The sequence below is a fragment of the Balaenoptera ricei genome, chromosome 5, assembly GCF_028023285.1.
Source record: "Balaenoptera ricei isolate mBalRic1 chromosome 5, mBalRic1.hap2, whole genome shotgun sequence".
NCBI classification, from domain to species: domain Eukaryota; kingdom Metazoa; phylum Chordata; class Mammalia; order Artiodactyla; family Balaenopteridae; genus Balaenoptera; species Balaenoptera ricei.
This window is the reverse complement of record NC_082643.1, coordinates 100,573,425-100,598,831: the sequence shown is the minus strand read 5'-3', so window position 1 is coordinate 100,598,831 and position 25,407 is coordinate 100,573,425. Positions and strand designations below refer to the sequence as shown.

Below are 25,407 nucleotides of genomic sequence, written 5' to 3'. Positions count from 1 at the left end.
CTTCTAAGAGATTTCACATTACATATGTAGTTTGCATTTGTAGCTCACAATATATTTCTATTGGACTGAGATGATCTGGATGGATCCTAGTTTCAAGACCAGTGGTCTCATGGCGTTAGGTATTTTTCATGTTATTTATCAGAGGAGAAAACAGACTGACAATGGTTAACCTGCCCAGGCTAACACACTCCACCCTGTAGGTGTCAGAACTAGTACTGGAATTCAGTTCTGCCCGTAAAGCCTGAGTTTGCCCTGTTTACATCACTGGTTTTCCTTAGAGATTAAATAGTCATTGAAGATGTTTAATATTTAACTTTTAGAATTTCTTTCTTCCTTTCAAATGTAGGAAGAATTTAGCCTCCTCACTTTTTCCATTTTTCATTTGGACTTATCCTTCCATTTCTGTTAATGGGATTTTACTACCATTATCACCATCCATTTGCCTGTTTTTGGTAATTTTTTTGTTTTTGTTTTTGTTATCAACCCCCCCGCCCCCCGCAGGACTACCAGTGTGTTCTTCTAGCTGGCCTTCTAGTCTACTCTTTACCTTACGCAGCATGGCAGATGATAGTCAAGATTTGTTTGTTTGTTTAAACATACATTCTGTGTCAAACGTCATAGAAGACTCTCCATTTAAAATATTGCTAATCATCTTCACAACAACTCCCACTTCACAGATGATGGTCATTGCTTCCTTCACTTCAAAGATGAGAAAACTGAGGTTCCCAAAGCTTAACTGCTGAAGTTACACAGTAACAGAAAGACTTGGGACTAAACGTCAGGTCTCTGACTCCATAGGCCCCACTGTGTCCAACATACCCCTCCTCCATGTCCCTTAATGTGAGTTAAATATGGATCAGCCTAAAACATAAGCATTTTCATATGAATGATTTATGCCTTTATGAAAATCTTCTAAAGGTTTTTTCATAAAAGTTTACCTATAATTTTTCTATTGAAAATTGACATCTATTTTTCTTCGTATTGTTATGGAATATGGTCTGCAAACTTAATACAACGATGTACACTTTATAAATGAAACTTGGATGAAAGGTGACATAACGTCCTAGACTCCTATGTAGACACAAAGTAGACCGTGAGTAAAAGTAAATTGATAGCAATCAGGTTGATGTACAAATCTGGTCTAAAATCAAACAACCCCCTTTCTTCAGAATGCTTTCCATCCACTGTCGTTACACTTAATCAGCCCTTGCACAAAGGCTGGTATCAATGCCTCCTACCAAGTAAACCTCCTGTTTTTCTTTTTTATTGAACATTCATAGTCTCCAAAATAAACATTTACTAATTTTAATCTTCTTTCTAAGATCAAATTTGATAGATGTAATACCCTTCATCTATATAAAGGATAAATATTTAGTATTTAGTCAAAATGCATCTTCACTTTTCTCTGCATAGAATAATTTATCAATAAAAAGAGTTAGCTTTCCAGAATGTGAAAGAAAAGAATTAAATGCAGTAAATCAAATATATACTGTCAGACCTCATTCTTCTAATAGGAGAAAAATGAGTAAGCACATTTGAGGACTATTTCTGAATTTTCATGGGATATGAATTTTGAAAATAAGATGCTTTCACTCTGAGTCACTACTGCCAATTGTTATTCATTTAGTTAGGTGTTACTGAGAACGCTTCAAGGCTTATCCTTTCCATCCTTTATCCTTTGGTAGACTAGCCACCAATGTTTTTAGGGCTTGTCGCATTGCTCTGTTTTGCTCAAATACGTTGCATATTTCGGGTGATAGCCTTATGTCCAAGTAATGAAGCAGGAGACTGAGAAATGGGGAGATGGAGGCATTAAGCCCAGGCTATGGAAACTACCTGTGGCAAATTATTTTGTTCCTGGGTTTTGGTTTTCCAACTGTAAAATAGAAATATTATTTACTTTTGCTTTATCTACTCACAAAATATACTGTGACAAGTATGGGAGAAAACAAATGAAAATCTCACTGCAAGCCAGCATTACAATGTGTTTCAGTGTGTGGTTTCTTCTGCCTTCTTGATGAATTTGCCTTACCTCTATATCCAACATGCATCCCAGGGCTCCACCCATGACCAGACTAGCAAGGCGATGTTGCAGCACGTAGGACTCCAATTTAGTAGGTCGGTTTCAGCCTCGAATCTCACTGTTCATGAATCTGTCAAGATAATTAGGGTTGGGAATTATCATAACTAGTATCAACAGCAAACATTTATTTACAGTATCTCTGACTCTGCACAGAATAATATATGTGTCTTCTGTTTTGTTCATGGTTGTATCCCCAGTGCCTGGCAGTGTCTGGCACATAGTAGGTACTCGATAGTTAACGGATACATAAAAGAATCAAGAAGAACTAGGAAAATAAATATATAAGGCCACTGTCTCCAAAGATTTGTAATCTAATCAAGTTGACTAGGCCTAAAGATAAAAGGTGAGAATGGAACAATTAAGTCAGTCTACATAAGTGCCCAATAGCATCATGGCAGGAATTACTGGAGAGATTGAAGGCTTCTTCCCTATATGGGAACACTGGAGTTGAATGATAAATCTCCCAGGCTTCAAAAAGGGTAACACCATCTGGAAAACCTTTTATTGTTGTCTGGGGGCTACACTTTATCATCAGGGGAAGATTCTAGATACTTCCCTTTGTCAAAATGGAATGGCAGAGTAAGCAGAATGAAGACTGTAATAACAAGAATGAAGCTTTGGGCTTCCCTGGTGGCGCAGTGGTTGAGAATCTGCCTGCCAATGCAGGGGACACGGGTTCGAGCCCTGGTCTGGGAAGATCCCACATGCCGCGGAGCAACTGGGCCCATGAGCCACAACTACTGAGCCTGCGCATCTGGAGCCTGTGCTCCGCAACAAGAGAGGCCGCGATAGTGAGAGGCCCGCGCACCGCGATGAAGAGTGGCCCCCGCTCGCCGCAACTAGAGAAAGCCCTTGCACAGAAACGAAGACCCAACACAGACAAAAATAAATAAATAAATTTGAAAAAAAAAAAAAAAAAGAATGGAGCTTTCAGTTTAGTATTATCAAAGAAAATGCTGGGAAGGGGAGTGAGATTTTTTTGTTATTTGTTATGGTCTGTTTATTTTTTGTTCCTCCAGCAACCATAACTCAATAATGCTACAGTTTTCTAGAAAATGGTACATCTCCTTTTAAGTGTGCTTTGGAAACACTTTCCTCCTTCCCTCCCTTCTTCCCTCTTCTTTGCCTTCCTTTCTTCTTTCTCTCGTTCCTTCCATCCTTCCTACAGCGTTAATTGGGCAATTAATAATCAATAAAAATTTATTGGGAACCATGTTCCAGGTACTGTGGCAGGCAAGAAAGATGCAGAGATACATACAGAAAAACCATGACCCATAGCAACTCACAGTCTAAAAGGGCAGATAGCCAAGGAAACATAATTGTTTCCTTGTTATGTCCATGTGACACGTTATTACAGTAAAAAAAATTATTATGACCATGTTAAGAGTGTAGAACAGGCCTCAGCTCACTGTCCAGGGGGAGTCAGGAAAGGCTATGGCATTTGAACTGGGTCTTGAAAGGAAAGGAAGCATTAGCTGATGAAAAGAGGCATTCCAGGAACTAGAAACATCATGTGCAAAGGCCCAGAATTATGAAACGACATGGCTAATTCAGAGAATCTGGTAGTATGGAGAGAGTGACAGGTGAAAAAGGCAAAGTGGCAAGTTGCAAATAAGTTCTGAAGGGTCCTGTCTACTAGCAAGTTGGACTTGATACTGTGGACGCTAGAGAGTGATTATTGACAGGACAGTGTAACAGGATCATAGTTGTTTTTTGGGGACTATTAAAGGGAATAGATTCAGAAGAGGAACTGGTAGGGAAGCCAGCTAAGAGGCTGTGCACTAGAGCAGGACAGAGAAAAAATTCAGAGCTAAGACTTGGGTAGGGGAAAGGGCTAAGGGGTCTACCTTTGAGAAACATTTCTGCAGCAGAATTGACAGAGTATAGTAAGCAATTGTTTTTGGAGGGTGAGAGAGGGAAGAAGAGGATAACAAGTTTCCAGCTTGAGAAACTGGTTGCGTGATGATGCCGTCGGCCAGATAGGGAGTAAGGAGGAGGAGGGGGTTTGGGAGAAGACAGTAAGTTCAGGTATGGACACATTGAATTCATGGGTCTGAGACAGATGATATTTGAAAACATGATAATGGATAAAGTCACTTAGAAAGAGTATGTAGAAGTAGAGAAGAAGACCAAGAATATAAGCTAAGGAACTCCAACATAAAAGGGATATGTAAAGAGAGAGGTGGGTAGAGGAGAGAATGAAGGAAGGTTTAGAAAAGTGGAGGAAGAAACAGAAGTAATTGAAGATGGTGTTACACTGGGATACTTTGTCAATAAAGCACCCTGAAGTTGGACAGGGTCAATGTAGACCTTAAGTTCTATTTTTTCCTCCAACCCAAAGCCAAGACTAATGAGCTCCCACCTAATGACTAATCCTTTCCCATCCTGTGGGGTCAGACACATTCACAGGCTGGGCAGCAATAAGAAACCAGCATCATGGAGGCTCAGCATCAAATTGGCCTCATTACCATGCTGCCTAAACTGGTTCACTGTTTCTATGAGCTGGAGTCTTGATTCCCTGTCTTTGCTCAAGTTCCTGTAATGAACCCCTGTGCTGGAGGCTACGTCCTTCTCCATGTTCCTAAGACAGAAATCTTGCCTCTTAGAGTGCAGGTTTATCTATTCCCTTGTGTTAAAATCCTGAGCTGCCCTGTCTGTCTCACTCACATATCCTGTCAATGCCTGTAACTTTCTGGCCTTGCTTATAATTCCTAAGAGGATCTGGGTGGTGTTTGGATAGCTCTTGCCAACAAACAAGCAACTGATAAACGGACTCTCATATTACTACAGTATATTTATAGCTATTAGTTCTTAAAACTGCTATTTGTTAATTCCACGATGCCTTCATTCAGTGCATGCATTTGACAACTCTTGGGTGCCTACTGTGTGCCAGGATTGTTCTAGGTGCTGAGGATGCAACTGTGAACAAAACAATGTATCTTCCCTTATGCAGCTTGCGAACTAATAGGGAGGACAGATAAACAATTTAAGTACATAGTGGACCAGATGGAGAAAAATCAAACCACCTACGGGGGGGAGAAGGAGGCTGGAATGGAGGGAGGGTGCTGCTGTTTTACAATGGCGGGCAGGGAAGATATCACTGAGAAGAATGAGCTTGAGCAGAGACCTAAAAGAAGTGAGAAAGAGAGAGAGATGAGAACACGGATAGAGTGAGCCCTGTTGGTATTGAGGAGGACAAGTATTCCAGACAATGGGAACTGCAAGAGCAAAGTCCCTGGGGCCGACTTGGCCTTGTACATTAAAGAAATAAGCATTCTATTGTGGGGTAGAAGTTGTCAGGGGGATTAGTAGGGGCAGGAGGCAATCATGAAGAACGTTTCGGTTATTGAAAATGTTTTGACTTTTATTCTGATAAGTATAAGTATTTCGTCAGAGGAGATGATGTGATCTGTCTGAAAGGAGTATTCCAGCTGCTTCATGGAGAATAGATTGTAGACAAGATCAGAAGCTGGGAAACTAGTTAGGAGTTGAGAGCAACAGTCCAGGGGAGAAAAAATGGTGACCTGGGCCAGGTTGCTTGAGGTGGGAGTGGTAAGAGGTAGTTGGATTCTGGATATAACTTAAAGGTAGGACAAGCAGCATGTAATGATGGCTTGGATATCCTGTAACAAAAATAGAAGTCAAGATCCACTCCAAGGTTTTTGGCCTAAGCAACTAGAACAATGGAGTGGTGTTTACCCAGATGGGAATTAACAAGGTAGGGAGTTCAATTTTGGGCCTGTTAAATTTGGGATGTCTATAAAGCTGTGTCCTGAGCAAGCGGGAGGAGGAGCTGGTGTACCGGTGGAGGGGCTGGCCTTAGATGGGAAAGTGGGGGTATGGATAGGCCTTCCATGTACCAGGAAGGAAGGTGAGGTGTACAGGGACAGAGGCAGTGACTAGAAAAGGGAGCCGTGAGGGCCTGGGGAAGCTTTGTAACTGCTTCTAGTTTCTCAGTGAAATAGAAAGCCAGCTCAGCAGCTGAGAGTGAGGACAGAGGAAGGTGTGAGGAGCCTTTAAGATAGAGAAAGTGTGAAATAGTCTTCTATGACAGTGTTCTTCAATTTCAGCTCATGACACCTAAATGTGAGTCTTAAAATCAACTTAGTGATTTGAGATCAATTCTTTTAAAAAATAAAAATTTAAAAGAGCTTGTTGCATGTATCAAGAGTAAGAATTGCTTAATAAAAGCTTTATTTCAGGTGTATGTGTGTGTCCTGGGTTGCAGAAAAATATTTTTAAACACACTGGCCCAGGGCAGTGGGAGGAAATGAACAAGGGACAGTCAAATTAAATTCAGGGAACGAGTTACTGGTCATACAATTAACATATTTTCATGTAAATATGATTAGAATATAGATTCATAAGAACTTGGCTTTAGACCTGCTAGAGGGCCACAACCCCTCTCCTCCCACCCACCTCTACCTCCACTATAGGAAACCTTTATGTTGGAATATTTTCAATGATGGGACACTCACCAGCTTAAAAGTTCTAGATTTCAGAATATTACTTTCTTTGCTATAAAAAGCAGGACCCTCACAACACTCTCTCAGATGTTAAAGCAGTGAGTAGAGGATCTGGCAGTAGAACTTCAGAATTTAGTGTACTAAATATGAAGTTTGACCTTCTTACATAATACCAAACTTGATGGCTTTTTCCGTTTTGGAGAGCTCTAAATGCTCTAAAACAAAACTAGTCTCAGCACACTAAGAAATCTTGTTTTTATTCAAACTTCAGCCCAGAATGGCACCATTTAGCTTTTAAACGTATGCTCTCTCTTCTTACATTGCACTAACTGCAATTTTAATGGATGATTGAGCTAATTTTCGTGCCTACATTTTCAAGATTTGTCTTTGGATCTGCAGATGAGTCCAATCAAATATAACTTTACTTAGAAATAAAATTCTTCATTTCAATACTTTATATGCCTCAGTTGCCGAATATTTTCCGTGCAAAATATGTTAATGAATAATAGTAATATGTCAATAGGTGCTGTGAAAATGGCCATTTATATTTTTAATTCTAAAGAGCTCAGGTTATTTTCTAGACATTGTAATTTAGAAGAAAAAAGGAATTCTCCAGTTTTATATTTTGCTGGATTGTTAAAAATGGTGTTGAGATTATTAACTCAAACCAATTTTCTATGTACCCACTGATTTCTAAACCATTTATGACTTGTTTTTAAAAAGTACCTTTTCCTTATTTAAAGGCAATGTCAAACTTAGTTTATTAGACAGGATATTAAACATAAACATTACACATGGAATGTATTTTCCCCTTGCAATGTTTTCCTCTTTCTTCTGTATTTATTCTGATTTATATAAATTTGAAACACTGAAGTAACAAAAGCAAAGTAAAAAGGGGATGAAATTTAACTAATAGAGAATGAGGACTCATAAAAGTGTACACTCTTGCCTACATCAGTAAAAGTGTGCTAATTTATAACACTATTAATCTTAGTTCAGTTCTAAATCCAAATCAAATAGAATCTGAACCCATTTTCAATTGCTTTTGAGATTATTAGTCTGTATTCCAGGATTCTTTCAATAGTTTCACTTCTCTAAACACCAAGGAAAAGTTAAAATTGCAAAACAGGAACACGAAATCCATATCTTACTACTATGGATCCCTCTGCTATTCCTTTAGCTAGACCCTCATATATATATATGTTTTCTCTATGTAAAATGTTTCTTTAGGAAATACACAGGTTTAGTTCCTCTTCTGTTGCTTCCAACAAGAGCTCTACCATGGAAAGCTCTCTCTCCCCTTCCATTTTGCAAGCCTCAACAAGTCTGTTGCTGAGTCAGAACCTCCTTTTCCCCCCTGATGTGAGAAATCTTTCTCCCTTGGAAATTCATAAAGCTTCGGAAATGTTTAAATTAGAGTCTCCCTAGGGGAAAAGGGCGGGGATGCCAGAATGAATGTGGTGGGGAGGAGTCCCACACACTGCAGTCCCGACGGCAGCACACGAAACGCTTTCTGAAACAGGAGGATTTGGAGCGGGCCCAGGGTTACCAAGGGAGCTCGCCTCGGAACCCATTATATGCATGTCTGTGTGTAAATAACCGCACGGAGCCGCGGTGGGTTCCAGGGACTTTGTTCCTCATTACTTAAGTGAAAATGTATGGTATATGGCCGGGCCTTCGTGTTTACCCTACAGAAAACAATCTCACGCGGCTGCGGGAAGGTGGATAACAGTACTCGGCACGAGAGGCTAAAAACAGAAACCGGAGCGAAAAGGAGGCGCTTTCTAGGGCGACGAGGAGGGCTGCGAGTCGGGGCCATGGTGGGGCCAGAGGTGTAGGCGACGCGCTCCGCAGTCGGCAAGGCTGGCGGAGCCCCGCACAGGCGAGTCGGCCAGAGGCCTCCTGCGCCGAGCCCGGAGGGCGGCAGGGGCCGGGTCCCCGCTCCCTCGCGCTGCCGACATTGAAAGCCACTAACCGGCCTCAGTTTCCCCCGCGGGCCAGCGCCGCCTAGGGTAGCCCCTGTCCCTGTGACCAAGGCTCCTGTGACCGAGGACGAAGCGGAGGTGACAAGGAGGCAGGGCCCCAAGGGCGACTGGACGGGGGGAAAGTAGCGCGTGCGACCTGCTGCAGGTTCTGCGAGGACCTAGCGCCGGGAGGGGCGGTTGCCCAGTAACCGTCCGCGCCCCCCGCGCCTGCTCGCCCTCGTGCGCTCGTACCGGGCGCACAGGCCGCTTCGGCCGCCCGCCGCCTCAACCGGCCTCTCCTTTCCCCGGGCGCAGGGGAAGCCCGAGGAACGCGCCGCTCGCGCCCGCGCTCTCCCGCCCTCCCGAGAGTGCTCGCGCGGTCCCGGCCGAGCCTGCATATTAACAAGGGGCGGGACGGGGGCGGGGCAGCGGGGGCGCCGCGGCCTCGAGCTCGCGCGTGCCGGGACGCACCGCGGGGGGCGGTGCGATTGTGAGGTGGCGCTGACGCACGTTCCGGGGTTCTTAAGCGGCCAGGGCGGCGGCGGCGGCGGCTGCGCCCGAGCAGGTCTCGGGAGGTGGCGGTCATTGCCGCGAGGGGTGGCGGGGCCGAAGTCGGTGCCCCTGGCTCAGTCACGGTGTCCCTCTCTCACTGACTCCCCCTCCTTCCACCAAGGCCGCACCGCCCCAGATCCGGCGGCTTCTTAGGCGGGGCAGCGAACGGGGTGCGTCTCCTCCCGCTGCCGCCGGCCTGATAAATGAGGGACTTAGGGTTTGGGGTGCTGCAAACCGCCCGGCTCCGAAGCAGCAGTCCCGGGTCCCTGTTCAGCGGCGGGGCGTACCGTCCCTACGCCGCTGGAGCCGCGGCGGCCGCCGCCCCGCTGCCCTCCGCCACGCCTTTCGGCCCGATCTCGCCGCCGCCGTTGCCTGTCACCGGCTTCTCGGAGGCCGCCTCCCCCTTCTCTATCCCCTTCGGCTGCGGCGGCGCGGACAGCTCGGCCGCCACCGCTTCCTCTTCCTCCCCGTTCCCGGCGCATCAGCAGACCATGCAGGATGAACTGCTGCTGAGGCTGACACAGCAGCCGGCGCGGCCACTCTCGGGGGCGGAGGCCACGGAGAAACTCCCCAACCACCACCCCAGCGGCGGCACGAACGCGGGTGTGACCCACCTCCTCCCCTCCCAGGACTTCAAACCGAGTCTGCACCACCCCTCCTCCTCCGCCTCCTCCTGCTGCTGCTGCCGCACCTCCTCCCCGCAGGACTTCAGTAAGCGGCAGCAGCAGCAGCTGAGCAGCCAGAAGAGGAAAGAGTTCAGCCCTCCCCGCCTTCCCCACCCTCCGGACTCGAAGCCGCCGCCGCCGCTCCACTGCCCCGGCCGGTTCGGCTCGCCGCCGCCGCCCGGCCAGCTCCTCCAGCCGGCGCAGCTCGCCCAGCGCCAGCAGCAACAGCAGCAACAACAGCAGCAGTTCAGCCTCCCGCACCCGCAGCACCTCCCGCCGCAGGACTTCGCCCCGCAGCAGCGCCCGGCCGACCTGCCCCCGCTCCCGCAGCTCCAGCCTTCGCCGCCTGCAGCCCCGCGGCGCCGCCACGGAGGCGCGGGCAGCCCTCGCAAGACCCCGGCCGTGGGCGAGGGCAGCGCCGCCGAACCCCCCAATGCGGGCTTGGCCCCCTCGACGCCGCCGGTGAACCCCGCGCCGGGCTCCATGGAGTCCCCCAACCATCCTCTGCTCAACAGTCCCAGTAACCTCCTGCCTGGCGGGGCTCTCGGCGCGGGCGCCTTCAGCAGCCTGCAGAGCCCGGACCTTCCGCACCCGGGCGGCGGCGGCGGCGGCAGCGGGGGCGGGGGGCCCCCCGGCGGCGGAGGGGGAGGTGGCTCCGCGTCGCCGCCGCCGCCGCTGCCCGGCTTCGGCACCCCCTGGTCGGTGCAGACCGCGTCGCCGCCGCCCCAGCCCCAGCCCCAGCCGCCGCCGCCCCAGCAGCAGCCGCCGCCTCCGCCCCAGCAGCCGCCGCAGCCGCAGCCGGGCTCGTCGGCCGCCACCCCGGGTGGCGGCGGCGGCGGCGGCGGCTCGCTCAGCGCCATGCCGCCGCCCAGCCCCGATTCGGAGAACGGCTTCTACCCCGGGCTGCCGTCGTCCATGAACCCGGCCTTCTTCCCGAGCTTCTCGCCCGTGTCCCCGCACGGCTGCGCTGGGCTCAGCGTGCCGGCGGGCGGCGGCGGCGGGGGCGGCGGCGGCGGCGGCTTCGGGGGCCCCTTCTCGGCGGCCGCCGTGCCCCCGCCACCGCCGCCCGCCATGAATTTACCTCAGCAGCAGCAGCCCCCGCCGCCCGCGGCGCCGCAGCAGCCTCAGAGCCGGAGGTCACCCGTCAGCCCGCAGCTCCAGCAGCAGCATCAGGCGGCCGCGGCCGCCTTCCTGCAGCAGAGGAACTCCTACAACCACCACCAGGTACGACGGGCGACGGCCCGGCTGCGCCGCGGGGCCGGGGAGACCGCGGGCGGGGGCGGCCGGAGACTGGGCTCGGCCCGGCGCGGCCCCAAGGGGCAGCGGCGAGGGCTCCTCGCCCGACTGAGTAGGACCCGGAGGGCGGAAAAGGGCGACGGGACTCGGGACACCGGACCCCGGCGGGGCGGGAGGGCTGTGGCCACCGTGGGCTGTGGGGCTCCAGAGTCGGGTCCCGCTGGAAGTGGCCCCGGCCGGGCGCCCCCTCGAAAGCCCCGGCGTGGCGGTGGGTCTAGGGCAGGGGGCGGGGGGCGGCCGGGCGCGACGTTCCTCTCGTCCCTCGTACGGGGCGACCCCGGGGCCCGGCCGGCGCCCCCTGGCCTAGTGAGCGGCCGTCCGGCTTCCTCGAGTCCGGGAGACACGGCGAGACGGCCGGAGTTCGGGGGTCGGAGGACCTGGGGTCGGGGACGCGGGATCAGTGGGCTCGGGCGGCGGCCTCGGGGAGGGGCGGGGAGCGCCCGTGGGAAGCGAACCCGGGAAGGAGGAGAATGATTACCGGAGACGGTGCGTGTAGGCAGCCCGTGACCCTTCGCCGTCGTCCAATGAGGGAACGGGCGGAAAAGCTTTTTTTCTTTTGAGTTTGTTTCATTCTTAATTGGCCGGCGAGAGCTGTCGCGGGCGAGGCAGTGGCCGCCCGCACAACCTACCGGGACCGGGGTCGGCGAGGAGCGTCCCGGGCGCGCTCCTCCTGCCCACCTGCCTCCCGACGTGGGTCGGTCCCCCGAGCTGTCAGATGGTTGACTGAGATGCTCCAAGACGGTTTTAGTTTCTGTGCTTTTTAATGTTTGGGTACTATTCTGTAGGTTTTGAAACTAAACGAGTCTGCTATTTGTGTGTTACCTTGAAGAGAAGACTTTCACTTTTTTTCTTTTTTTTTCTTTTTTTTTGGTGGCCTTAACCTTCTCTTGAATGATAGGGTGTGTGTATTTTAAGTGGGTAGTATAATTATGAAATCACAGCAGGCAGGTTTTTTTATTCATCCGGGTCCTTTCTGATTCAAGGTCTGTTTTGTTATCCTCTCAAAACAACGTTTGAGTGGCCGCTGGGTTGGTTAATTGACATTGACGGAGTATTTTGTTGTTCTTTTTTGATCTAGTCAGCATTTGTTATAGTGATCATTCTGTCTAAGGCCAATTTCGTGATTAAAGATTGAGAGGGAAGCAAGATTGGACCTTAACCACTACTTACGTACTCATATAACTTTTTCCATTGCCCAGTTAAAGTTTTTAAGGGTTACCCTTTTAAAAAGGTGAATACTATCTAAATTAACCAAAGTTAACAGTTAACAGTTTATTTAAATTAACCAGAATAACAACAGTTTTTGTTGAATCACTGGTTTCTTCTTGAGGAAGGAGAATGTGGCCTGTAAGGGTTGAAAATAGGTAATTTTGAAATAGTATTCCCCTTTTCCATGACTTACATAATCTTGAACAACTGTCTTTTGGGTGTCAGTGTCTTCGTTTTTTAACTGGAAACTTGGCACAGAAAATTATCTGTAGGTATTTTTGTATTCTTAAGGCCTTGGTATATCATCAGAAGACCGTATACCAAGATCCATATTTAACTATAATCTGCTTTTTGTCAAAAGATGGGTCTTGCAATGGAGTGTAAGAGGTCACAGCTGTTACATGGAATTTTAGGTCACTGGAAGAGAACTTTGAACACTGCATCAGTGACGAAAGTAAGGTCCTGAAGAATGGAATATGTCCGTGGTCCCTTAGCTATCCTTTTGAACTACATAGAGGGGGAAAGGGTAGTATATATTCATGATTATATTAGCATTAAAAAACCATTTTTAGTAAGTAATAGGCACTATAGACCAGGTTTACAAAAAAAAAAAAAAAACAGAAGCAGGTTTAATATTAAGAGTGCTTGACTTAAAGTAACCTATTGACTTATAGTTAAGTGCATGACCCATACTCCCTTTGGCTAAATGTTGGCACAAAATTATTAAATTATAAGCTTATTGACAATAAAATTGCTAGCAATTAATACTTTTCAAAATCTACAGTTGTATCCTCTTGGTGAATTTTTCGTTCTTTGATGACTTAACTTTTCTTGCTATTGGTTCGAGTTTGGAATATTACTTTACTTTTGAAAATGAATGAAGTTAATGGACACTTTTATTACTAAGATCTTTACTAGAATGATCAAAGTATATAGTTGTTTATCTTAGTGTATCCACCTATGGGTAATCCACCTATCAGATAATTATTTAACAGTTCATGGATAATTAAGTGAAATAAAAACTACAAAACTTTAAAAGAAACTACATTAAAACTGGAATAAAATATCTTAAAAGTTGAATAAGCAGTGCAAAAAAAAGACATATTTGCTATATTTTCCCTATCTCAAAAGGCATTTTTAATCTGTGCAGTAGAATAACACCAAATGGTATTATCCACTTTTGCAGTGGTACAGTTTGTTTTAGAAACCTAAAGTCTAGATATTTCACTCATATGATTGGTATATTTTAATTGATAAAGATCATATTTTTAGTTCTGTGCTTAGCGAAACATGGTTGCTTTAAGATCATAGTGTAGGTTATATCTTTAAGGATCTTCAAAGTTAATTTCAATTTTAAAGTATTTATTTTTTTCTTCATATCTGTCATTTATACAGTTCTCTCTAAAGGGGAGAAAAAGTAACTGCATGGTTCTATTTTAATGAGTGTCATGAAATATCTGCTTGATTCATTATAATTTATAGTAGACAAGAGTATGAAAACTCAGCTAGCCTTAAATGAGTATGTTTTCATAAGCAAGATGTCAAGCCTATTACTTTTTATAGACTAGTTATGATATATTCTGTTGCCTTTATATATTTCATTTTTTTTAAGATCATATAAATTCTTAGCTCACGCCTAAATTTGAATTTGAATTATAAACTCTTTAAATGCCTATAATTTCAATAGATGTATTTTCCCCAGCCTCTTCTGAAACAATCTCCTTGGAGCAACCATCAAAGCAGTGGCTGGGGCACTGGAAGTATGTCGTGGGGAGCAATGCATGGCAGAGATCATCGTAGAACTGGAAACGTGGGAATTCCAGGAACTATGAATCAGATCTCTCCATTGAAGAAACCGTTTTCTGGTAATGTCATAGCACCGCCGAAATTTACTCGCTCTACTCCATCACTGACTCCAAAATCTTGGATTGAAGATAATGTGTTCAGAACAGACAACAATAGTAATACACTCTTACCCTTACAGGTAAGAATGGTATGTAAATGGTCTTATTTCTAATGTTAATCTTTCAAAATAGGAAATTGGGTGGTGGCAGTAGTAATAGTATGGTAAAATTAACGGATTAAAAAAGAGAAAGCTCTAATTTTTAAGCATATAATTTGATTATCAAAGGATAAAATACCTATACAAAAAAATTGAGACTAAAAAAATCTCTAAACACATAATAGAAAATAAGCTTCATAAAGTGTAGAAAACCCTGCTGTATTTCTTAAATTCATCTTGAAGCTTTTACTTGACAGCTCCTTAAGAATGCCTTAATTCATTAATCTTTAACAGGCCACCAAAATGAGTTTCTCCTCCAATATAGCTGAACTAAAATGTTTCGTAATTGTGCATAAATATAATTATGGTCAGCTGTATGTATATTCAAATGTAGTTAGTACAGCTACGATCATGAAAAAATAACATTAGGGCTTTTTACATCGAATTAAAATTTGTTCACTGGTTCAGTGACTATTTTTTTTCTAAATGTGGCCTCATACTTATAATGATTAGACATTTTTTTCAGGGCTTTTAATATTTTGCTGATATTATAGGTTAATAAAGTCCCCTTATGATTATTTAAAAGGAGATATTTTTCCCTTTAAACTGTTAGAGGATCGAACAAGGATACAAGATAGAAAAAACTTTGATTGTTTTTTTCTTTTCATTCTTCTTTTTTTTTCTTTTTTTGTGGGTGGGTATGGGGAAGAGAACTGCTTATTTCTGATGAAAACTTCTATGCTATTGAAGGTGAGATCTAGTTTGCAGTTGCCAGCTTGGGGCTCAGATTCACTCCAAGATAGTTGGTGCACTGCAGCCGGAACATCCAGAATAGACCAGGTAGGCTGCACAGTGTATATTTTTCAGGATTTTGGCTAGGAGTTTAGTATTTGTATTATGAGTAGGATTTATTATTTATTTTCCAATTATACCTATTTAAGCATATGTCAGAGAGCATTAAAGCAATTTATTTTTAAAGGGTCACTTAAACTATTTAATATAAAATGCTTCATTTTTAAATTTAAAAGTAATTCATAATCATTTTGTATGTCCTAAACATAATAAATTTGTTTTTGGAGAAAGGAATCATATACCCAAGAGCACCTGACTTTAAACATCAGTCAAACTGAGCACATTTTATCTCTTTTCAGAATCATTTGCTATTAGGTATAAAATCATATGTTTACTTAACATCTAATCTTACATTTCATAAATGATTTATAAAATTTTTTGGCAAACTTTTTTCATGAAATCTGCTGTATTTGTCTTGAGATGTATTTCTAAGAAAGCCCTTAGTTCAGGTTTTTACCTTTATAAAAAACTTTATAGTATTTCTCTATTCTAAATTTTGTTACTGCTATTATAGACTGTCTTCTTCCAAATAATCAGTTTCCTATGGAAAAGCTCTGAGTCGAAAAGCTGAGAGTCAGTCTTAATCAAATTACCTTCAAGTCCTTTGTGGTTACAAAATGCTATCTCTCTTCTGCAGATGAAATTTGAATGCATACTGGGTACCAGCTGATGAGAATTATTACAGGACAAATAGAACACTCAGTCCTTACATAAGAGGATTCTTTCCTACAGAGCCCAAGTTTGAATGAGCATAGACTTGACATTGTGGGCGTCCACTGAATGGAGCTCTGTTATCCTTAGTTACTTTATCAACATGAAATCATTTTACAAGTAAGGACTGTATAAATAGATTAATATTACATTTGTAAATAGCATTCTAACCTGGCAGGTTGGCAGTAACTTCAATAATCAACCATTAGCACTAGCTGTAAACAAGTCCTACCTACTTACCAAAGTAGTCCTGCCAGGGTCTCCACTTAGAAATAAGTAATTGTCTCATGTAATTTGTAATTTATTGTCTTGTTAATGCTGTAATGTTATCCATATATTTCTATTCTCTTCTCTACTCTGCCTCAGTTAGGCCATATTAGTGATATTTTTATGGCAGCACTTTTATGGTGTTCAAATTAAATACATAAATGCTGCCTAGGAGATGGTATGTTAGAAGAGGAAAATTATGATAATAATTTTGAAGGTGGCAAGGGACATGTTTTTAGACAGGAAAGGACATAATTATTTGAAAAGGTTGTGCAGGAAGAAGCAAGAGGATATGTGTGAGGGATATATATCTATGGAGAAAGAAGATTAGCTGCCATGAGGATCCATGGGGGTAGGGGGCAGATGTTGAGAAATTAGGTTATTAAGATGGCTTCAGTTGGTAGAATAATGCTAGAGTAGATAGAGGTGAAAATGAAAGGGAAATTTTCAAACTGGGCTCTGCAGAGGTGCCCCTGGGGCTGCCACAGGATGAGGGCCACAGGACGAGGGTGAGCCCTCCCACTTAGACTTCAAAGCCTCTCTGCTCTTACCTATTTTATAACCTAGGATTTTAGGTAAATTCATTTTAGGAAAAAGGATTTTGATGCTAAAGGTTAATTTTTTTTGGTAAACCGCTAAGATATTGGCATTCCCTGTGGACTCTTGATCCAGAGATGTGATGATGAAGTTGGAGAGAATGGTGAGGAAAAAGATAGTGGAAAGTGAACTGAACTAGAAGGAAAGGAGGTCTGAAACCTGAATCTTCTTATTCTTCCTCACAATCTTTGTGACACTGGATGACACAGTCTATGGGCTTTCATCTCTTGGGGTCATAGTTTCCTTATCTATAAAAGGAAGACCTTGAACTAGATCATGTAAGGCCTTTTTAGCCAGCTCTTATGATTTCTTTCATCTATTGTGGCCATTTCTTTTGCTCCCTGCTTCCTGCTCCCCCCTCCTTTATTTTTAGAATACAAGGGTCTTGGTTTATTGGGGAGGAAGCAGTGGGCATTGGTCCCAAGCAGTGGAGGTATCCTGTATGACCTCCCACCTGGTCTTAAAAGCAATGTTGTTGTCTCCTTTGAGTACCCTAAGGGTACTTATTATACAAAATTTGTTCTGTGTTTCTATCTTTCCATAAAAGGTTGAGGTATTTGAAGTTGAGGTTCTTAGAAATACAGCAAAAGCTACAAACTGCATTTGGTATCTTAAACAGTTGGGTAGTTCCTCACTATTTGACAAAGTTAAAATTATAGAAAATACTTAGATGCTTAAATATCTGGGTAGGTTATTTTCATTCCTGATATTTTTTCATCATATATAACATTTTGATACCAATAAATTTTAGTTAACAAATACATTGTTTAAAAACATTTAACTCTTTTATTTCTTTTGGTCTCGAATTGATTTAAGCCTAAAATGTTCTAAATTCTAGAACTAAAGTCTTAATTCTTGTACCTGGCCTTAAATATACCAAGAGCTGGACATGTAATTGAACTTAGTAAATGGGAAAGATTTTGTAGTTTTGTAGCTTTTATTTCAGTTGTATGTAAAATTTTTCAGATTGGCATTTCCTTATTTAAAATGGCCTATATTTTTTATGGAAAAGCTTTAAATTTAAAACTTTTTAAAAACAAATGTAAATTGGTGTACACACTTCTGACTTTAAAATGAATGTTAGATAGTCTTATTAATTTCTTTAAGGCTAGCTAAGAATTACTTTTCTTTAAAATGCTATTAGCTAGTTACCCTTGCAAGAAGTCATACTCAAAAGTATAAATTCTAAGTTACCTTAAAATTGAATTTTTCAGGTAGATAATAAGGCTACAGCATATTTATTCATTAATACTTGAATATTTTAAATCAAGAGTAAATATACTAGTAGTTGAGGTTATTACTTAGAAGTTTACATATGGCATATCAGTTTTCTGTAAACAAAGCAACATGATGCCTTCAAAATTGTAATATAGCCTGTGAAGCCTATGAGTGTTGGCCTGCTCTCTAGTTGGGGGATTATCTATATATTTAGCTCTAGACTTTTGGTCTTACAGAAGTTCTGCTTGCAGTTCCTGATCATGTCACATAAACTATCTTGAATTAATTGAAGATATTTTCTGCTAATCTTTAATATCCATGCTATTATGATAACATGATAAATGATAATATGGGGGACCTCTCAGAAAAATATACTATTTGGAGACTTGATTCACCTTATACAAAAAAAAACAAGACCAAGTCCAATTTTTCATTTAATAAAACATTCCTTAAGTTGTGATTCTTAAACTAGATTAGTTATAGGGACATTAGTTGTTATCAAACTGTCACACCTACTGAAAATGAGACAGAATGGGCTCTCTTATACCTGCTTAAGTAATGGATCCTTTTTATGTTTCCTATCCTGTGTTCAGTTCTTTAATTGTACTTGATACATTCGTACCCCAAATATTTTCTACTTACCTTTCCATTTTATTTAACCATTGTGGATACTAGATTAGCTTTGGCCATTTTGGGCTTTAAAAATTTTTTTTTAATTTTTTTTGAAAATCACTGTTATAGTACTTTGTTGAGGATCAGAATAACGAAGGAAGGTCGAGAAATGTATATTCATTGTATATGTGGTAGTACTTTAATTACCCTTAGGATATGTGGGGGAAATAGTGTTCTTTGCCTTTGAGAAGATCAAAGTCCAGCTGGATGAGTAAGAAATATCTGTGTGGAACAACTAGAGAGTATGAGATTGAGAGCCACATTGTACAGTGAGGCAGAGCAACACATCATCTGCTAATTCAATATAGTGCAATAGCAGAATGTAATCAGAAACGTATAATCAGTGTTAAAATTGAGAACAATATTAGTACAAATTTGCTTTTTTATTTTAAAGGAAAAATTGGATGATTAAATACAAAAACACAACAAAAGTTGATCTTTCTACCTAGGCAGAAGAATATATGACCAAGCATTGGTATAACTTTAAATATGATGATGCAGGTTTTTTCTATAATCCACCTCCTTTTTCTTAGGAAGGATACATCATTGTCAAAAGGAAAAGCTTCTACTTAATCACTTCTTTTGAAGTAAAACAGGATTTTGGATATGTCAAAGCAAAATACAGCATCCCGTAAAAAAGTTCCCTTTTAATTAAGTTCAAATTCCTTTTGTTGTATTTTAATATCATTGTTGAACACATTAGTTATTTTTCAGCATTTATAGTCTTTCTCAGGTCATCCTTTTTAAAATTAGGATGACTTTGTTCTTTCTATGTTTTTCAGTCTTTCCAGGACTTCATTGTTGCTTCCATAAGTCTTTGCAAATGTCTGGGTTGAAGAAAATAATAAAATATTAGAATATAAGAAATTACAGTTTTTCCACCATTGTGTTCTAATATTTGCCTGTTCATTTTTGTTGTGGGATACTGTAATCTCAGTTTCTGAAAGCCCATTTACTTGATTCTTTGCCACATAGCTTTCATACTTAAAATAGATTTGGGTAAACTTTTCCTGATAGAGATTCTTACTTTTGTGAAATATCTTGGCTGTTTTCAAATAGCCATGTAGTAATAAATGTAAGTTACATTGCCATGATTTTCCATATTTTTTTAATGGTAGTCAGTGTTGGTGCATTTATGGTTACTTTAAAATGGTTTCAGGATTTCCATTTAGTTTTTGAGCCAATGGCAGTTTATGTGAACACAATTTTTTTCTAATATCCCTATTTCAGAAGAATGCATGAGTGTTTGTCTTATCAGATTTGTTTTTTTTTCAGAAGTCATATTTTAATCCCCACACTTTACTTAATGGAATTATCTGTACGTTTTTAACATGAACCTCTAGGTTTCATTATCCAGAAAGTGACTTTTGAGATGTCATGAGCTCTTTGCCTGCTCAAGGCTATTTTGTGTTTAGTGATTTAAAAATCATGTGGGATGCAGCTGATACTTAATAAAGTATAACTTAGTTAACAGTTTTAAAATAGCTTTGCTGTTTTCTTTGCTGAAGTAGGAGTTTGTTTCATGATGAAAGACTTGATATGCAAAGGAAAATAAGGGACCTTATAAGTGGGCATCTCACTATTTCAGCTGAATGTATGCATTAAAGCTAAAGCTATAAATACATGCAGCTTTTTTTTGAATAAGAGTTATCAGAGTTGACATATAGTGGTCACTGATATTTATTGAATAGCTTGCTTAAATATTTTCTCCTCATACCTTAAATATTGTCCATGGCATTGACAGTTGTGTAGGATTCTACATTAATTTTGCTGTGCTCTAAAGCAAGAGCATACTCTTTGGAATGGAAGTAGTGGCTGGCCAAAAAAAAATAAATAAATAGAAGTTGTGTGGGAAATATCATTTGGGTGGTATTAATAGTCACCAGTAATTGAGTTCATAGGTTGACTAAAGACGGGGCATGGTCTGATTCTCTTCAGAAAATATCAGCCTGAGAAGATAGCTCTGAACCATAACACATTTTCTTTGTAAGAATTTTAAGTTAAATAGAATATAAAGTATCTAGAATATACTCCATCTTAGAACCTATATGATACAGCATACCTTTTGAGATTATTTTTGCTCCATTACATGAACAGTTTTTGTCATGACAGTTTACTTTTTAAATTCTATTTTTCAAAAATATTTTTTATTTTTTTTTGGCTGCGTTGGGTCTTCGTTGCTGCATGCAGGCTTTCTCTAGTTGCAGCGAGCAGGGGATACTCTTTGTTGCGGTGTGCGGGCTTCTCATTGCGGTGGTTTCTTTTGTTGCAGAGCACCAGCTCTAGGCGCATGGGCTTCAGTAATTGTGGTGCACCGGCTCAGTAGTTGTGGCTCGCGGGCTCTAGAGCGCAGGCTCAGTAGTTGTGGCGCACGGGCTCAGTTGCCCCACGGCATGTGGGATCTTCCCGGACCTGGGCTCAAACCCGTGTCCCCTGCATTGGCAGGTGGATTCTTAACCACGGCACCACGAGGGAAGCCCCTAAATTCTATTTTAAGTACATTTTGGAGCTTTGAATATAGTAGTACTTGATCTTTCATTGTGTGGTTGGAAATTCAAGTTGATAGCAAGGTCACATTAATATCTGATACTTGTCTCAGTTTAGTAACTTAACATTTGAGTACCTATTCCATGGAGGATTCTGAGAAGGCTTTATAGTCCTTTATAATTACCATTTAAAAGTGCAGTCCTTCCCTCCCTCCATCTCTCTCTTTCTCTTACACAAGCACTCACATGCCCACACAATTTCACTATCTTTATTTGTAAAAGAACAAAAAAAAAAAAAAAAAAAAAAGTGCAGTCTTTGCCCTCACTGAGCTAAACTTAAACATTTTTGCAAAGTTTTTATGGTAAAGATAAAGTACTATTCATTCAACAAACATTTGAGAGCTAGCTATATTCCATAATTAGAAGGTCCCTACCCCTAATTAGCTTAGAAGTGTAGTGGCAGAGGCAGGAAAACCAACAAATTAGCTATGAACAAGTACAGTAGAAACACAAAGGTGGACATATTTGCTCATTTTTGCTCTTCTGTATTCCGGTTTTATTTATTATATACCACTTTGAGTCTTTTGCTTTTCTATTATTTCTATTATTCTTAAAGTGGACTTTAGGCATCGGCTAGTTCGACATGATTATTTTATTTTCTAGAAGATGGCACAGAGCCTAAAAAGGTTTAGTAGCTTCAGGTTAAGAAGCTCAGTGCTTCTTAAAGTATGGTCTTTGGACCAGTAGTCTCAGTATCACCTGGGTACTTACTGGAAATACAAATGCTCAGGGGCTACTCCAAACTTATTGAATCAGACTGTTGATGAGTCCCAGCAACCTGTTTGTTTAACAAGCCTTCCAGATGTTTCTGAAGCATACTCAAGTTTGGGAACCACTGTTATAGCTCAGTGATTCTCTGTGCCTCCCTCACCAGTCAAGATCATTGTTCTAGTGAACACCTATTACTGATGGGTGTGTTATATCTCAGGAGTCTTTAAGTAAAAATAAGTAAGGGGTACTAATGTAGGTAATTAGTGATAAAACTCCAGTAAGATCCTCCAAGTCTAGCAGTCTTTCCATTCACTGTTACTTTTTTCACACTTTCAAATTCTTTGACAGCAACTTGTTTAGTCTACAGTAGTGATTCTGTCCCCCTAGCTTTTAAAAGCTCCCAACCCTGATTTAAACATCAAAGTAGAATAAAAAATTAACATATTCTCAGGAAAGCTTCTTATGTTTTTCCTCAGCTTTCTAAAAGACCGGTTCTGGATCATCTTCAGATTGTGGACTCCTTTGGAAAACTAATGAAAGCCATAAACCTTTTCAGAAAAAAAATATGGGTACATGCATGTACAGAACATTATATATACTCTCACAGATTTCGTGGTCCTTCTTGAAGCTCAGAGACCCAGGTTAAGAAGTGCCTCACTCTCATTTCTGTGGAAACGTTTTTTCCACTTTTCCGGTTCTTCCCTTTCCTTTTTCTATGTTAATCATTTTTTGAGAGTTAAAAATGGCCTGCGCTGCCTCTCCTTCATTTACATACGCTGCACAAGCACACATACACGCACATACCTAAATGAGTGGGGGCTGGCACTGACATATTTTGGGAGTAGACTGCTTGGTGATTTGAGGAGCACAGGCCAGGGCTTGCTGTAATGGTTCCCTGTGTATGTATTTGTTCAAGTATATTGAGTGTATATTGAGCAAAATACAGTATATATTCATGAGCATTAAAGAATCAAATTCCTTCTAGTAAGCAAGTTGAGGGATATAACATTCAGCAAAGAAAACTTGCAACTACACACAAGACTTCGTTCTGAGACTTGATGATATAGGAAACTTGCTGCAATGAGAATTCTTTCACCCTTTTCTCCCCACCTTCCTTTTTTGCAGGGGTGGGTAGAGGGGAGGGAAGATTTAGAAATGCAGAGGCCAATATGTGAGGATTTCAGAGAGCAAGATTTAAATATAAGTATTCTAGATGTTAGTCTTGGTTCCAATACTGGTATTTAATGTTTTTGATTTTTTTACTATTTAAGATGTTTATGCATTCATTATGAAATTCTGACTATTAAATCAAATAACATATGATGTTTGATAGATGTTTAAAGTATGGTGCACTATGGAATTAAGCCCTTTCACCTCAAATATTTATTTTTCAAGTGCCAGCGTCTGAATTCCTAGATATATGTGAAAAGTTTAAAAGTTAAATAACAACTAAAAATGCTTTCTGTGCGTATAACATTTCAGAAATGTTTATAAGTTGAGAATGATAACAACAGAAATTATTTTACTATATTGCATTAATACTGCCAATGAAATAAGATTGCTTTTGATATGTGATTTTGGAGATAAATGTATGAAATATATTGTCCTCCAGTACAAGAGATATTGTAGCTCATGAGATCCTTAGGTATTGGTATTGTCTTGGGATGCAAACTGACTAGTAATATTATATTAGTCAGATGTCCTATTTTATGTAAGAAGATTTAGATAGTATTTAATCATCACTTTCTGAAAAAATTGCATATATTATATTCTTGTTTTTCTTCTCTTCTAGGATCGAAGTAGAATGTATGACAGTTTGAATATGCACTCTCTGGAAAATTCCCTTATTGATATTATGAGAGCAGAGCATGATCCTCTTAAGGGTAAGTGATTTTTATTTTCTTATATTATCCACCATTTTGTCTGCTTATCATTTTTCACATGAAAATGAGCACTAAGTAACACCTATCTCATCTATAAAATTCTGTTCGTTAATAAGAACCCTTGTTTTTATGAAAGGTCATACTTTTTCCTTATTTAGCTTTATGTCAATTTATACAGAGAGAAATGTAAACCTTACGTCTCTTGACTTGTTGTTTAAGAAAAAGCCACTGTTTAAAGATGCTCGTCTGTTCACCAAAGGATGAAGAATGGATCTAAAGGTGTTATAGTCACTATTCTAGAATTCTTTCAAATACAGAAATCTTAAAAAATAATAATAACTTTCTTGGAATACTTGCATTCGCGGTTTGCAGTAATTCCATCCTAAAATTGTTCTAGGTTAACTTCCCTTGTCGTTTTTCTTCTACGTGTCATATCATAGGGATTTGAAAGTGTTTCAAGGTAGAGAAGCTATTCGTAAAAGTTGGAGCAAATTAGGAAAAAGAATCAGCCCCACTAATCTTACACTATCAGTCTCATCACAGTTACAGTTAACTGTATCTGAAGAAATTCCGTTAACATACTTGTTTTCATTTGTCTGCACATTACATGTTAGTAATTATTTTATATTTCTTCATAAAAAGTATCTCCTTGCCTTTTACATTAATGGTGAAAATCTAGCAAACTATGTGATCTTGTGATGAGAGATATTAGTTGTCTGTTGCTGCCTAATAAACAATCCCAAAACTTAGCAGCTTAAAACAACACTAAACGTTTGTTACCTCACACAGTTTCTGGGTGTCGGGAATTCAGGAGCAGCTTAACTGGTTGGTTCTGGCTCAGCATCTCTCATTGAATCAAAACCACGGGTTACTTTGTAATCTTTCCGTTTTTAATTCTGTAAAGCCAAGAATACCTTACAAGAGTTAGCCTAAACACTCTAGAACTTCAGAGTTGGCAGCAAGATGAGGGCTCTGGCTGAGTTGGCAATATTGATCAGATATCTAAACATTTTTGTTCTGATTCTGGATTTTGCTTGTGAAGGAGTTTGTCTTTCTATTTCCTTTATTGTTAGAGAAGCTCAAGGGATCATTGGTGATTGTCAATGATGTGTGATAATGTTAATTCTGCTCACAAACTAATAATGATAGTTATATTTTGATTTTTGTTTTTCGTTTTTTTGAGAGTGGTTGCTTCTAACTGATATTCAGCCTAGTTTTTTGAGTATCTGTAGTTGAGGGCTTGTTTTTTTTTCACTGTTATCCCAACAGTTCCAGCGGCATTTGTCTTGGATCCACTGTTTAAGAATAGAAACCGGCAAGCAACTTGTGATTATGAAGAATTTCCCTCTGTTTATTTCCTTGCCTTCTGTAGATAGAAAACCCTTAGAAATTGTAATACAAGATAAAGTCAGTATTAACTGTTACCAGTGAATAATTAAAACTTTTTCATTGTTGTTTCTCCCAGTCTTCCTTAAAAAAGCCCTTTGAACATGTTAAGAGAAAACATTAATTATCTCACTATTAATTATCTCAGTTTTTCTTTTTTTCTAGCCTGTTTTATAATAAAAGTGGAGGGAAACCTAGAAAGAAGAATTTGAAAAAGAAAATGGAAGCAGCATAAGGCTAAGAGGAATTTAATAATTAAAAAACTCAAGTTAATTCAAAATTCTTTTGTTAGAAAAATTATCTTTGGATGTGGAAAGGGGAAAAACA

General features: G+C 41.3%; 1 protein-coding gene and 1 long non-coding RNA gene across 9 annotated transcripts in view; one reads left to right on the top strand and one right to left on the bottom strand.

Annotated features, from left to right (window-relative positions):
- Positions 1-11,552, bottom strand: part of LOC132366040 (uncharacterized) — a 444,928-nt gene extending 433,376 nt beyond the window's left edge. The window contains exons 1-2 of one of the 2 annotated variants that reach the window (XR_009503341.1): positions 11,505-11,552; positions 2,033-2,153 (exon numbers count right to left, since the gene is read on the bottom strand). This is a non-coding gene — a long non-coding RNA (uncharacterized LOC132366040). Of the gene's footprint in view, positions 1-2,032; positions 2,154-10,811; positions 10,950-11,504 lie in introns of those variants that run through there. The other variant, XR_009503340.1, reaches the window with a different exon arrangement.
- Positions 9,087-25,407, top strand: part of CPEB2 (cytoplasmic polyadenylation element binding protein 2) — a 63,394-nt gene continuing 47,073 nt past the window's right edge. For 2 of the 7 annotated variants that reach the window (XM_059923323.1, XM_059923322.1), the window contains exons 1-4: positions 9,088-10,954; positions 13,938-14,219; positions 14,988-15,077; positions 23,604-23,694. In XM_059923323.1, coding sequence (XP_059779306.1) covers positions 9,269-10,954; positions 13,938-14,219; positions 14,988-15,077; positions 23,604-23,694 — 2,149 coding nt within the window. In that variant the 5' untranslated portion in view covers positions 9,088-9,268. Of the gene's footprint in view, positions 10,955-13,937; positions 14,229-14,987; positions 15,078-23,603; positions 23,695-25,407 lie in introns of all 7 variants that reach the window. The other 5 variants (XM_059923327.1, XM_059923325.1, XM_059923329.1 and 2 more) reach the window with 4 other exon arrangements.